This window comes from Rhinopithecus roxellana, chromosome 8 (genome assembly GCF_007565055.1).
Source record: "Rhinopithecus roxellana isolate Shanxi Qingling chromosome 8, ASM756505v1, whole genome shotgun sequence".
NCBI lineage: Eukaryota > Metazoa > Chordata > Mammalia > Primates > Cercopithecidae > Rhinopithecus > Rhinopithecus roxellana.
The window spans coordinates 59,750,477-59,762,976 of record NC_044556.1 but is presented as its reverse complement, the minus strand read 5'-3'; the positions used below and the strand labels follow the sequence as shown (position 1 = coordinate 59,762,976).

The window sequence follows — 12,500 nt, the reverse complement described above, 5'->3', positions numbered from 1 at the left end:
GGCACCTGGCCAGTTCTATTCATATTTACTGTATTTATATAGTACACTTGGCCAAGGATAATATTTAAGACAAAATATGTCTGAGGGCATATACAATATCTCTTATATTTTTACTTTTAAATCTCCACATTGCTAAAAATATGTAGTCTGAACTTTATAAAATGTCCCACAAAGGGCTATCAGCAATCTGTAATGATATATAGCTCATTGAGTATAATTAGAGCATATTTGTAATACTTGAGCTGAAGTCACTCCCTGAACGCTAATAAGTTGGTGGTAAAAAATGAACCAGTGATCTTTCCCATGCCTTCATCTCTGGGGCTTATGACCCTCGCCAGATTCACTGCAAGGAATGGCAGGCACACTCCCTCCCCACAGCCACTTCAGTGACAGCTGAGTTAAAAGTTAGGCAGAAAAGTCCTAAAGAGGGAAAGCTAGTATATAAGCCAATACTATACTTTCAATTTGCTTTTTAAAAATACGTTTTTTTCTTTTTTGGAAAGGTTTGCTATATTCCAGTATAACTAGAAAGTGCTGGAAAATCAGTTAACCTATGTTCTATAAAATTATCCAGTCCTTGCACAGTAGTATCGAACCTGCTATTAATATGGCTTTCTGCTCCTAAACTTCCACACAGAAGATAGACTTTTTAAAGCCTGTTTTCTTTGTATGAAAACTGGCAGCGTATTTTATTTATCCTGGATGTATTGGAGGTTTTCATTTATTTGGTGGCTGGGGTGAAATGGAGAGGAGAATCCACACATTGATGTTAACTGTCATACTCTGAAATCCTCCTAAAAATCTAGAAATTTTTCTGGTTTGTTGATGACCATGACCCCGGGTTGGACCATCTCAGCTCCTCAGACTGAAGTGTGCTTGAGAGAACAAAGAACTAATGCCCTCTTGGATTACTTGCTCTCTCCACACCTATTCAGTAATGAGATCAGAGCTCCTTTCTGTGTTATAAAAGCACTGGGAGTTTATTAGACCTCTTGCATATAAACATTGAAAGATGAGCTATTCAGGTTCTACATAACATACTCTCCGCTCTGCCCAAATACCAGTAGAACCAATGCACGTGCTAGAGAAAGCAAACTGACTCAACTCCTTGTTTGTCTCAATGGTTTTGGACTAATTAATGAACTTTCTTTCCTAATATCTCCTTGGCTCCACCCCAGATAGAAAGCTTTACTTCTCAAAGGGTATAACCAGGGGTGGAGTGTATTTATCACCACTGTTATGGATAGCGCCATAATTACAATAATAAAATCATTCTGCTTGCCAGAATTCTCTGCATCTGTTCTGCTATTGAACAAGAACAGGAGAAGTTGCAGCAAAATAAAGGTCACTAGGAAGACTGGGTTTAGATACATGGGCTGACTTCCGAGACCATCAAGTACAAGACATGGCAGGTCACATAGCTAGGACTTGCCAAATTAAAAATAAATATTAAAAAAGAAAAGCACCACCCTGCAATTAGAACCTTTAATATAAAATTACCAAGATGGCTGTATTATCTATTTAGGCAAGGCACAGAGACTTTGCAAAGGCAGCCAGCAAGTATATAGAGCATGGAAAGGGGAGGAGAGAAATGAGCAACCAATGAAAAGTTTATGACTTGCGATTTGGAATACACAAATGTTGAAGAGGTTCCCCCCACCCCCCACCGCCCCCACTTTTCTTTTTCTTCTTCCTGGGATTTAACCCTCTCAGGTATCAGTGAATGATGCTGCCTCTTTTCTTTTCTTTTCTTTCTTTTCTCTCTCTCTCTCGCTCTCTCTATTTCACTCTGAAATAATTCTACACTGTCTCTTCCTTTCCCCTACAATAAATCATTTCACTCCTATTGCTACCGTATGCCAGCTGGTTTTGAGGACACTGCTCTCAGAGAAGCCAGTTTGAAAAAAAAAAAAAAAAAAGACGGCTATCATCTACTCTAAGTTTTAGGAATGCATTGAAGTAACTGCAGGAAGCCTACGAAAAGGCAGGAGCAGGATAACAGACCCGTAAGAAAAATGATCTGCTACACTGGAGATCTGAAGAAGGCAGGTTTGAGTGTATTCTGAAAAATAACGTGAACTAAAACCTTTTAAAACAGTCAGAAACGGAGTTGTTCTTTCTACACTCCAGGTGAAGTGAAAAGGGAACGTGGTTATAGAATTTTGCCTTTGGGTAATGAAACACCTAGTGATAGCAAACGACACATCAAGGACTGAGGGTTTCCAGGTAGGTTTCTCGAGGAGTCTCCAAACCGGGTTTTGTCTCGGCGATGCTGACATTTTTAGGGGAGTTAGAGACAATAGAGAAGACTTGGGGGACCAGTTGATAGGTCAGCACGGAAAGGGGGCGCCTTCCGGAGAGGCTAGCTTTGAGACACTTTTTTTTTTTTAACCCTTCGTGCACCCGTTCGGCGCGCTCCACGCCAATCGGAGCAAAGAAAACAAACCTACCAAGATTCCCCAGTTAAACTCTGCCCCTGGGAGCACCTCAGTTTGACAGAGTGGGGCTGACTCCTAGCTGGTGGCCGACTAAAGAACTTCAGTGAAGAGAAAAAGAGAATAACGCCTTTTAAAGCGCTGAATTGTTAGGGGGGAGGGAAAGATGGAGAAAATAAAGTAGAAAGTAAACGTTTTAAAGCCTAATGGCCTCAGGCATACAACTGGAAAGGAGGTGGATGGGGCAAAGGACAGGAGAACAGGAAAAGAGCGAACGGGAACCGTGAGAGGGAAGGGCGATCCCGGGAGCTGCTGCGTTTTTGAGAGTTCCGGGCAGCGCTAAGCCTCGGGGGATGGAAGTCAAAATGAGTACTTACTTTCGGAGGGGAAGAAGGGCGGCATGTCTATTTTGTAAACCTCCTTGGCGTAGTACTCCTCGTCGCTCCTCTCGCGCTCGCAGGCGGCCGCCCTCCGGCTCGCCTTCTCCTGGAGCAAGTCCCTGGTGCTGTTGTAGATGGAAATCACCTCCGGGGGGACTTCCTCGGGCTCAGGATAGTCTTCTGGGGGACTGGTGAGCTTCAGCTTGCTCAGGATCTGCCCGCGGATCGCCTCGATCCTCTTGCGCATGAACTGGTCCATATCGAGTGTGCTGCAGGTAGACAGGCTGAGCGCGACCGTGACCAGATGCAGGATCAGAAAAGCGCTCAGCACACAGTAGTGCATTTTTTAAAAAGGTGGAAAAAAAAGTTGTTTTTAAAAGTCAGAAGAAAAAAAATCAACAATTCTCAAAGTATAGATCAAGGAGAGTTGTTTTTTTTTTTGTTTTGTTTTGTTTTGTTTTGTTTTTGATGCGACACTTTTGCAAACAATCTAGTCAATGCCCAATAGAAAAACGTATCTTGCTTGAATTCCTTTAAAAAAAAAATGCTAGTAGTTCCAAAAGTGGAAATACTAATACGGGACGGGCAGAGGGAACCCTGACTTTGGAGAGTAAGAAAAAAAAAAAAAAATTCTTGGAGCAACGAGATGGGGTAAAAAAAGAGACGAGTGGCTATTAAGTAGAAATAAATTTAAGAGGAGGAAATGGAGTTCAGTGTGTCAGTCTCGGGTGCGGAGTGGCGGATCTGAACTCGGCTCCTCCGGCCAAAAGGAAAGAGATGAAAAAAGGTCCCGGGGCTGGCAGCTGGCGAACTGACGGGAGGGGCGCCGGGAGCGCAGTGAGGGGGGCCGCCGAGGCTGACCTGGGATGAAATTTATATATTTAAAGAAGGAGCGGTTCGGCCCTGCCTTCCACTGCGGCGCTGAGAGCAGGAGCGGCAGCAGCTCCGGAGCAGAGAAGCGCACACGTGTGTGCGTGTGTGTGTGTGTGTGTGTGTGCGCGTGTGCGCGCGCTGGGGGCGAGCCCGGCGCGCCGCGGGGAGGAGGGTGCGCTTCGCACGGAGCTCGGGACTCGGTCGGGTGCCGCAGGGGCCGCAGAGGCTGCAGAGGCGGCGCGGATCCTGCTCCGGGAGCTGCGCGCGGTGGCCTACACCCGGGCGGGCGCGCGCTGACCCGCTTGGTTACTCCACGTTGCTGCCGCCGCCGCTTGCAAACGCTTCCAGCCTCCAGCTCCCTCCTTCTCCTGCTCCTCCTTCTCTTGATCCAAACGCCAACCCAGCCACAGACGATCAGCCGTCGCGGTTCTGTTCACCCCCTGCGGATCACAACGGCAGCCCTTGCGACACCCTGGCTGGGGAGTTTTATTCCTGAGGGGGTTGCGCAGGGGCTCCCTTGGACTTCCACCCTTTCCCAACCTCTCCTGGCTTCTCCCCAACGTGGAATTGCTCGCTTAGGGTAGGTAGGCACTTGCCACCCTAAAATAGACCCTCTCTGTCTCCTCCTGTCTGCAGCCGAGCAGCCCCCTCAGTTTGTTCCTGGATGACTCCCTAGACCGTTAGGCTAATATTCTCCATCCCCCTCCCCTGCCTCTTTCACTTGCGCTCTCGCTCTGCTGTCTCTTTCTCTTTCTGTCTCTATCTCTATCTGTCTCTCTCTTGTCAGGAGCTTCTGGAGCTCCGCTCAGAGCGAACCTTCTGCTGCCAGCAGATAACATCACGATCTTGCCGGGGAGGAGAGATTTATAAGTTCTCTGTGAACCACGTGTCTGCCTTCAACAAAGTGACGTGCTAGGATTACAGTCAGAAGTCCTCTCGTTACTTAGACCACGAGCTCTCCCCTAACCGTTGAGGGGGTGTGGAAATGAGGGCCGCTGTGGGGAAGGGAGGAAGGAGGTGGAATGTGCGCCCTGACAATAGTGATTTACAGTATTTACTTTCTAGTCATTTTGGACAGGTCTGTTGAAGGACAATCAAGTTTCCCGTTTTTACTTAGTGTAACTCAGTCACAGCCTCCCAAAGTGAATCACTTGCCCTAGAATGGAAGGCTTTCCTCCTGTATTATGTGTGCACACACACCCCTGTGGGAGGGAGCACCAGTCTACTCAGGGCCAGGCCAGTCCTGAAGACATACTTTCCAATCTTTTAAATTCATGTCCTACCTCTAATTTTCTGGGATACCTTAACAGGTTGCTATCCTAGAGTTTATTTTGTTAGTTTGTTGTTTACAATATAGCCCTCTGTTTATGAACTGCTGGAAAACAGAGATCCATCAATTTTATCTAAAGAATAAGGTATATTTGTCTGTTTCACTGATTTGAATGAATGGTCACCTTTATAATTTGCTGCCTAAGCCACTTCTTGTATGGCTTTCTCTTCACCTTCTTGCTAGGCTAAACATTATCAACCAACTTCATTCTTTCCACAGCATTAATCCAGGAAGCTGGAATTTTAGTGTTTGATGTCTACTGTTCTACACTACTCATAACTTGACATTTTCAATTTCAACCAAGTCTAAATTAGATGAATACAAGAATAACTCTTACCACTGTTCCACTTTTCCTTTTTCTTTTATTTTACCTTTAGTTACTCAAAGTCAACATTTTCATTTCAGCATGACTCTGCAGCCATACTGACTAGACAGATGATTTAAATTGGAAACTCTGTTGAATTTACCCCCAAACCCAAGATCTCTATACTATTCCCTAGTTCAGATGTTCCCTAGTTCAGAAAAGTCACAAAGAACTTTCTATCACCTTTGAAATTTATACTTCAGATGTGTATGGGGCCTAGATTATTAGTAGAGCACTGAATAAATAAAATAATAATAGCTATCATATACTATGCTTAGTAATTTGATGTGTGTTGTGTATGGTCATTTAATCTTCACAATAAACCTATAAAGTAGGTCTTATTATCCATATTTGGCAGATGAGGAGACAGGTACAAAGAAGTTAAGTTCTTTGTTCGAGACCACAGTAAGTGGTAGAGCTGGATTTTTGCAGTCAGGATCCACTGTGTTCTTACCTACTATGTACTTGTGAGAAACAGTGGTCCCAGAATATGTTCTGACAAACAGGAATTCTGGGGTCGAACAAGTTTGGGAGATACTGGGTACTCTCCTGTCCTCTTAGATTCCTCATTCTGGAACATTTTCATGTTAAAGGCTCTGAAACTCCTGTAGAAGAGAAGACCTTTTCACTCTTTTAACCCAGCATTTTCCGAACTCCCTTGAATACAGAATTTTTTCCATTATCACACATTGAAAAACTCTGGAATAAAATAATTGGTCCAACTTACCATTTCTGAATAATTCTAAAAATTATGTATAAATCAGCACCAGCAGGTTCCTTTCCTTGGCACCAGTTTTGAACTGAAGCAACTTGAAAGGAGTTAGAAACCAGCTACCATCCCAGTAGCCCAAGGAAAAGATAATCAGGAGGTGCTACTGTCAACCTAGTAGTTTCATCCAGTTAAGTCCTCCCTCTGAGATCAGTTTGAGAACTGCAGTAGGCTAGCTCTACAGATTGTACAAAAAGTGAATATTCCTACACCTGTGGCCATTATAGACACAGAGCAGGAGCTCCAAACCAGAGCTACTGAGTGAAGATGCTGCTGTGGAATATGGCTGATTACCTGAGTTAGCTATCACCATATTTTGCTGAGGATATAGGTTCAGCTTCCCCACAAGCCAGTGAGCATCTTTCATGTTTACAGACAACCTTCTTGGTACAGATACTGATGCACCTTAAGTAGATTCAGATTAGAGTGCAGATAGAGTAGCAAGAGTCCGTTTACATCACTTCTAGGAAAACGGCATCTAAGCTATAAATTCTGATGGCCACCCCTCTTCCTTACATAGACATATACACTTTTGTTCATAATACTTAGTCTATTGAGTACCTATTGCTCACTTAACAGCTCCTTAGACCTGAGACCCCTGACTTACTCATAAAAGGCTACTTTAATTTCTCCAAAGCCCAGGAGGGTAAGACGGTAGGTATTGGTAAAAGCTTCTGGAATGGGTAAGTGCAGTAAGTGAGTATAGCAGGAGAGGAGGAGCCCCTTTCCACCTCTCAAATGATCAGTTCTTTGAAGACCTAACAGGCAAGATTGCTAGAGCTGTATCCCTGGTAACTGTAAATGAATCATTTCTTCTATTAAATAACTCATAATGTTTTTTCATCTCTATATTTAAGAGGCAAAACATTCACTAAATTTATGGAGGTCTTATGTGCCAGGGTCTCTACAGTCTTCATGGTAAAATGGTATTTAAATGATATACACCATCTTGATTACTTCAAGGAGGCAGGAGAGCACAGTGGTTTAAAGAGCAGGCTCCAGTCATGGTTTCTTGGGTTCAGATTTCTGTCACTTTCTGGCTTTGTGATCCCGAACAAGTTACTGACTCTGTGAGTTTCTTATCCTATCATGTCTTTATTTCTGTCACGGAATTTATAATAAAAATATCTGGCCTTCTCGCTCTCTCTCTGAAAAGCCAGGGAAGAACCCAAGAAGAATTTGCTTCTAGTTCTGCCTCCTAGTAGTTTCTGTAAGCACATTTTAAATATTACGGTATTTTGCCCCCAGTAATTATAGGAGGAAAGGACAAGAAAATTCACTTTTGGTGAATAAAATGCTAAATGACTATCAAAGTTCAGTTAAGCATTCACGATTAAAGTCTCTTATTAACGCCCTCAAATGGAATTTTTTGTTTCGAAATTACAGAGGTAGAGAGTGGAGCTGTTTCCACTCTTAGCCATTCTCCACTCATCAATGGGTCTATTCAGTTAAGTAATGTGGAATTTCTACAAGAGGCTGAAGAAAACAAAACTACTCATCCCTGTCCTGGAGTTTTACGCCTATGGATCATAGGTCCTTACTAACACTGACCAAAGCATAACTTCATTTGTAACAATTCTGGAAGCTTTCCAGGATGGTTTCAAGCATGAAAAATCAGGAGGCGAAAAAAAGAAATATATGGAATGACTGTAATTGATTACATTTTCCCCCAAACAGTGATACTTGATAAATGCAAAATAACCCTTTAATATGAAAAATACACCAAAAGTCCTTTAAGATTTTATTCATAATTTTATATTTGATACCACTATTCAAGAACAATGTTTGGTCTATATCATTTTTGTCTGATCTTCTATATGCATTTCTGTAAACAGCTTTATTTCATTATTCTATTTGTGAATAATGAAATGGAAAGGTGGTTTCCTCATGAAAAATAATCCAATTATTATTTCCATTTGTATTTAACGATTAATCTAAGGAAGAAGTGTTAAGGAAAAAGGAGGAAACAATGGGAAGGGAGGAAAATGGAAACAGTGGGTTTAAAGAGATCAGAAGTGATAAAAAATAAAGAGCTAGGACCAAGAAAAACCACAGTATATCAGCAGGTTGTGAGGCCTTAAAGAGATAAACTCATCACACTAATGATACACTATGGGAACATTATCTCATCCTTTAGAATTATGATTAGTTGATTGATTACTGCTTGTGGCTTTTGGGCCACTCATATCTCTACAATTTTAGCTCTCCAGGAAAGTCTTTCTTGGGGAGGCGGTCTCAAAGTGGCCTGCGCTATGTCATCCCTGTAGCTGCAGCCTCTGGTTTCCTGCCCCTGGTGAAATTCATCCAGTAAGATAGCATTTAGTGACTGATATAAATAAAAGAACATATGGTAATAGTTGGCACACAGCAGGGCTTAACAAAATCCTAATGTTGACAAAAAGAAACCAGCGGCAGAATTTTCCGTATTTTTTAGGGCAGTACTTGACACTCACCTTTACAGAATCTCTACTCCTACTTCATTTACTCTATCACCACAGAAGTTCACAGATACACTTCATAAAGCAAGAAGCCAGAATGAGGTTGCTGGGGAGAAATGGAGAGAGTGTTTTAGTCAACTAAAAATAAAAACAAAAGATGAGAAAGAAAAAGAGAAGGTGAGTGATAAAGAAAAATATGCCTGTGTTCTCATAATTAAAATGAGTATGATATAACAAAAGTTTTTTGTTTTTTGTGTTTTTTTTAAAGATACGTGGTCTTTAAATGAATTTATGTGTCTGTCGTCATCTCAGTGGGCTTCATAGATTGGGTAAAATTCCAAATGTCTAAATTTCCACTACCAAAATTACCAACCTACATTTCAAACAACTTTGCCCTTCTGCTGCCTTGATTAGCCTGCAATTAAAAAAATAAATGAATACATAAATAAAAACCAAGGGTCAATAGTAATTGCATAAAAAAGGAAAACCTCAGTGTAGTTTATGATAGTGGAAAAAATTAGTAAATATGTATTTTTAAAAGCCTAAGTATATAAGTATTTTTAAAAGCACAGCTATATAGATGGTTATAATTTATAAAACTAGAGACTACAGACCACAAACTCTCACTGATGATTATTTTAAATCTTAGTAGAAAATAAAGTTATCATAACTAGGGAAACTACATTATTTATCACACAAATCCAAACATTTTTTGGGCTAAAGAGGATGCCACTCATTGAGCACATTTTAAATATTATGGTATTTTGCCCCCAGTAATTATAGGAGGAAATGACAAGAAAATACACTTTTGGTGAATAAAATGCTAAATGACTATCGAAGTTCAGTTAAGCATTCATGATTAAAGTCTCTTATTAACACTCTACATTAAGACGATAGGGGTAAACAAGGACTGTTCCAGATAATTACCTTATTTAAAATGAAGCCGCTTTAAATCTGTAAGAATACATCTGTTAGTCTTTCACCTTTTTTCGGTTACAGTGGTGATACTGTATTTTGCATACTTCCAAGACTTTTTTTTCCCCTTTCGCTATGCAGCATATTCTAAAAATCACCATCAGAGATACATTTTGAAAATGCTACTTGCACAATTTTAGCATTGATACAAACCTGCACTGCCACAAAAATGAACCCCCAGGAGGTGCTTGGTCAAGCTCTTTTGAGCTCCATGAAAGCAGTCTCCCACAAAGAAAGGAAGAAGATAAATACAACAAAAATAGGATTAACAAGCATGTTATGTATTGTGTGTATAGCCAGAGAAATTAATTTTTACATTTTTGAAAATCAACAACAGAAAAATAATCTCAAAGGTAAAAATGAGTTTGGCCCCCTTTCCCATTTTAGTGCCAGTAAAGAAAAAAAAAGAACAGTGTTTCTGTTTGTTCTTTGGTGTTTGCAGGTCACATATTAATGACTTTTCACATGTTGATCCTTCTTGTTTAGCACACAGTAACTGCTTCATAAAACCAGGACACCAGGAAAGTTACCTTCACATAATTGAAGGGACTGTTTCCTGTTAACGTGAAAATTTTTGTAATCAAGAATCCTATAATTTGTGGTTTCTCTTTAGATTTGTTATATCTATATGAGTCCTTTTAAGTAAAAAGGCAGTATCTTTACTGTTCCAAGCATATAACAAGCTATCTACCATAAGAAATAAATATCTGCCAAAGAAATAAATCCAGAAATGGGTGTGTCATTGTGACCTGAAGAGACAAATAATTTTGGCTGCTAGGTTATTGGAGATAACAAGTTTTTTATATTTGTTTAAGAGGACTTTGTCTTATAATTTTAAGTTACTTAAGATCATTAAACAGTAGACTATTATAAGGTCAATCTGGTTATTTAACCAGTTGTAACAATGAAATCTAATCAATGTCACACTTATACTGATTGTTCAGAAACTACATACATGTGGTTATAGGGAAAAAACATTTTTATCAGTTGACAATGATAGCTGAAATCATGCCACCTAGAGGAAAGCTGTGGTATGTCTTACAACTTTGTACTGTTACATTCATTAATTTATAATTTTGCATTGATTTGTTGTTACTGCACATCAAATAAAAATTAGTTTCACATAAATATTGTAAAACATGCATTTTTAGAAAAGATGCTAGAACAACAGCAATGGAATATCCTTAATTATAAAGTTTTAGTTACCTGCTATCTCCTAGGAAAAACATGCTAAAATTCTAATCCTCATTTATAAAGCGTAATTTGAATATTTAAATTCTTAATAGCAAAAATGTCAACCACTTACACCTTTATGAGTCACCTGTCATTAAGTGACAGAGAGCAGCAAATAGTCAATATATTGTATCTTAGGAATAAAGAACCAATAGCTGTATATAGTAAATTATTGGATACCATGTTAGTAAAGTAGTTCCATCTCTGCAGCATCCAGATAATTCAAATGTAAAGTTTTAATTATCAGACACGCTCAGGCAAGACCTATAATGAATTATCCAGTAGCAAGTTACAGAATAAACTGACAGCAACAGCCTGGGGTGATATGTTAACTCTAAATTGACACAGCCAGGAAAATTTTCACCTTCTGATTAATGGCATCTACTAATTTTTTGTAAGTACTATTTCCATTTTACTTTCCTCCAGAGGATAGTTTTCTTCAGTCCTTAAAGACTCAGCTCCTTACATGAGGTTTGGTGCCAGCATCTGCTGGTCTAAATAGGAGAGGGGCTGTCCAGTTCTTACAGGCTTCCTGCTGTGAATGGCACAACTCACACAATAATGTAGCCTCACGTACAGCTTGGGAAGCACATAGGCATTGAAGACACTTGCTGCAGCCTCTACTGTATTTTGAATAAAGAACTTCTTAATAGCCCTGTCCTTGGGCACACATGTGGCCACCACCCTTTTTGGCATGATCATTGTTCGTTTTGTCACCTTGGAAGTGAGGCCCCAAAAGAGCATGGCATCTACTACTACCTTCCATTGGCCATAGGTTAATGTCATGGTTAAATGAGAGCAAAATACTGAATGCCCATTTATCTTTCCAGGGAAGAGTTCAATTTCTAGAATCTCATTTTCTATAAGACATTAACATCATCTAAAATGTGAGGAATCACTATTGTGTACAGCAGCTCTGTGACTCGAGCCTGGATTGAACTATACTATCTGTGTGGCCCTGGTCAGGTTACCAAAACTTATTGCTTGTTTCCTCATCTGTATAATGGGGACAATAACAGCATCTACTTAACAGCGTTATAAGGAAGATGGTATGAATTAAGGTTCATTATGAAACCTTTAAATATTGTCTGGCATAAAATCAATATTGTTTAAATGTTTGCTGTTATTATCACATGTTCTGTTCCAACTTTTACTTGAATAAGTGATAGAACTATGCAAAATAGGAAGGTTAAAAACAAAATAGCAATGATTTTTTTTTTAATCAAGAAAACAGCGGTTCTCACTTAAAAATAAAGTTTTATTAATCAAGAGGCACAAGGAAACAGTGGACACATGGAGAGGGAGTCAAATTTTTTATGTTCAACATTCATTGCAGGGTAATTAGCAAAACTTAAAAGATAAAGTAGGATTCTAGCACATAGGACTCTTTATACATTCATCAAATATAGCTAGTATCAATAGTACTCTATTAAACAGTATTTAGAGTTTGGATTCTAGAACAGAATAAGTAAGGAAAAAATAAAAAATGTTTTAGTGTCTCACTAAATGTCAGGATCATTTTTCTCAATATAAGGCCTGTCTTTTCAGACTGTCAAAAATTACATTCTTTAAAAAAAGTATTATTCTATTCACCTCATGCATTGTTGGCATTTAAGAAACTTATACTATCCATAAAGTTTTCAATCTTACTTTTTCAGTTAACATATCATTGACACTGTGTTTTCATCAGTCTTCATGATAGT

The 12,500-nt window shown here is 39.7% G+C and overlaps 2 protein-coding genes across 5 annotated transcripts in view; one reads left to right on the top strand and one right to left on the bottom strand.

The window, feature by feature from the left end:
• Positions 1-4,580, bottom strand: part of TGFB2 (transforming growth factor beta 2) — a 98,433-nt gene extending 93,853 nt beyond the window's left edge. For 3 of the 4 annotated variants that reach the window (XR_004058961.1, XR_004058962.1, XM_010363252.2), the window contains exon 1: positions 2,813-4,580. Coding sequence is in view for 2 of the 4 variants with exons in the window: in XM_010363252.2 (XP_010361554.1) it covers positions 2,813-3,158 (346 nt within the window). In the remaining 2 variants the exon portion in view is untranslated. The remainder of the gene's footprint in view (positions 1-2,812) is intronic. The other variant, XM_010363261.2, reaches the window with a different exon arrangement.
• LOC115899242 lies at positions 3,649-4,540 on the top strand. Its single transcript, XM_030936886.1, has 2 exons — positions 3,649-4,268; positions 4,476-4,540. The coding sequence occupies exons 1-2, from the start codon at positions 3,682-3,684 to the stop codon at positions 4,522-4,524; spliced, it is 636 nt and encodes a 211-aa protein (XP_030792746.1). The 5' UTR covers positions 3,649-3,681; the 3' UTR covers positions 4,525-4,540.
• Positions 4,581-12,500: the final 7,920 nt, after the last annotated feature.

Coding starts and splice junctions, on each gene's coding strand:
- LOC115899242 (XM_030936886.1), top strand. CDS start 3,682: ATGAAATTTATATATTTAAAGAAGGAGCGGTTCGGCCCTGCCTTCCAC. Junction 4,269..4,475: donor CGTGGAATTGCTCGCTTAGG/GTAGGTAGGCAC, acceptor CTCTCTTGTCAG/GAGCTTCTGGAGCTCCGCTC.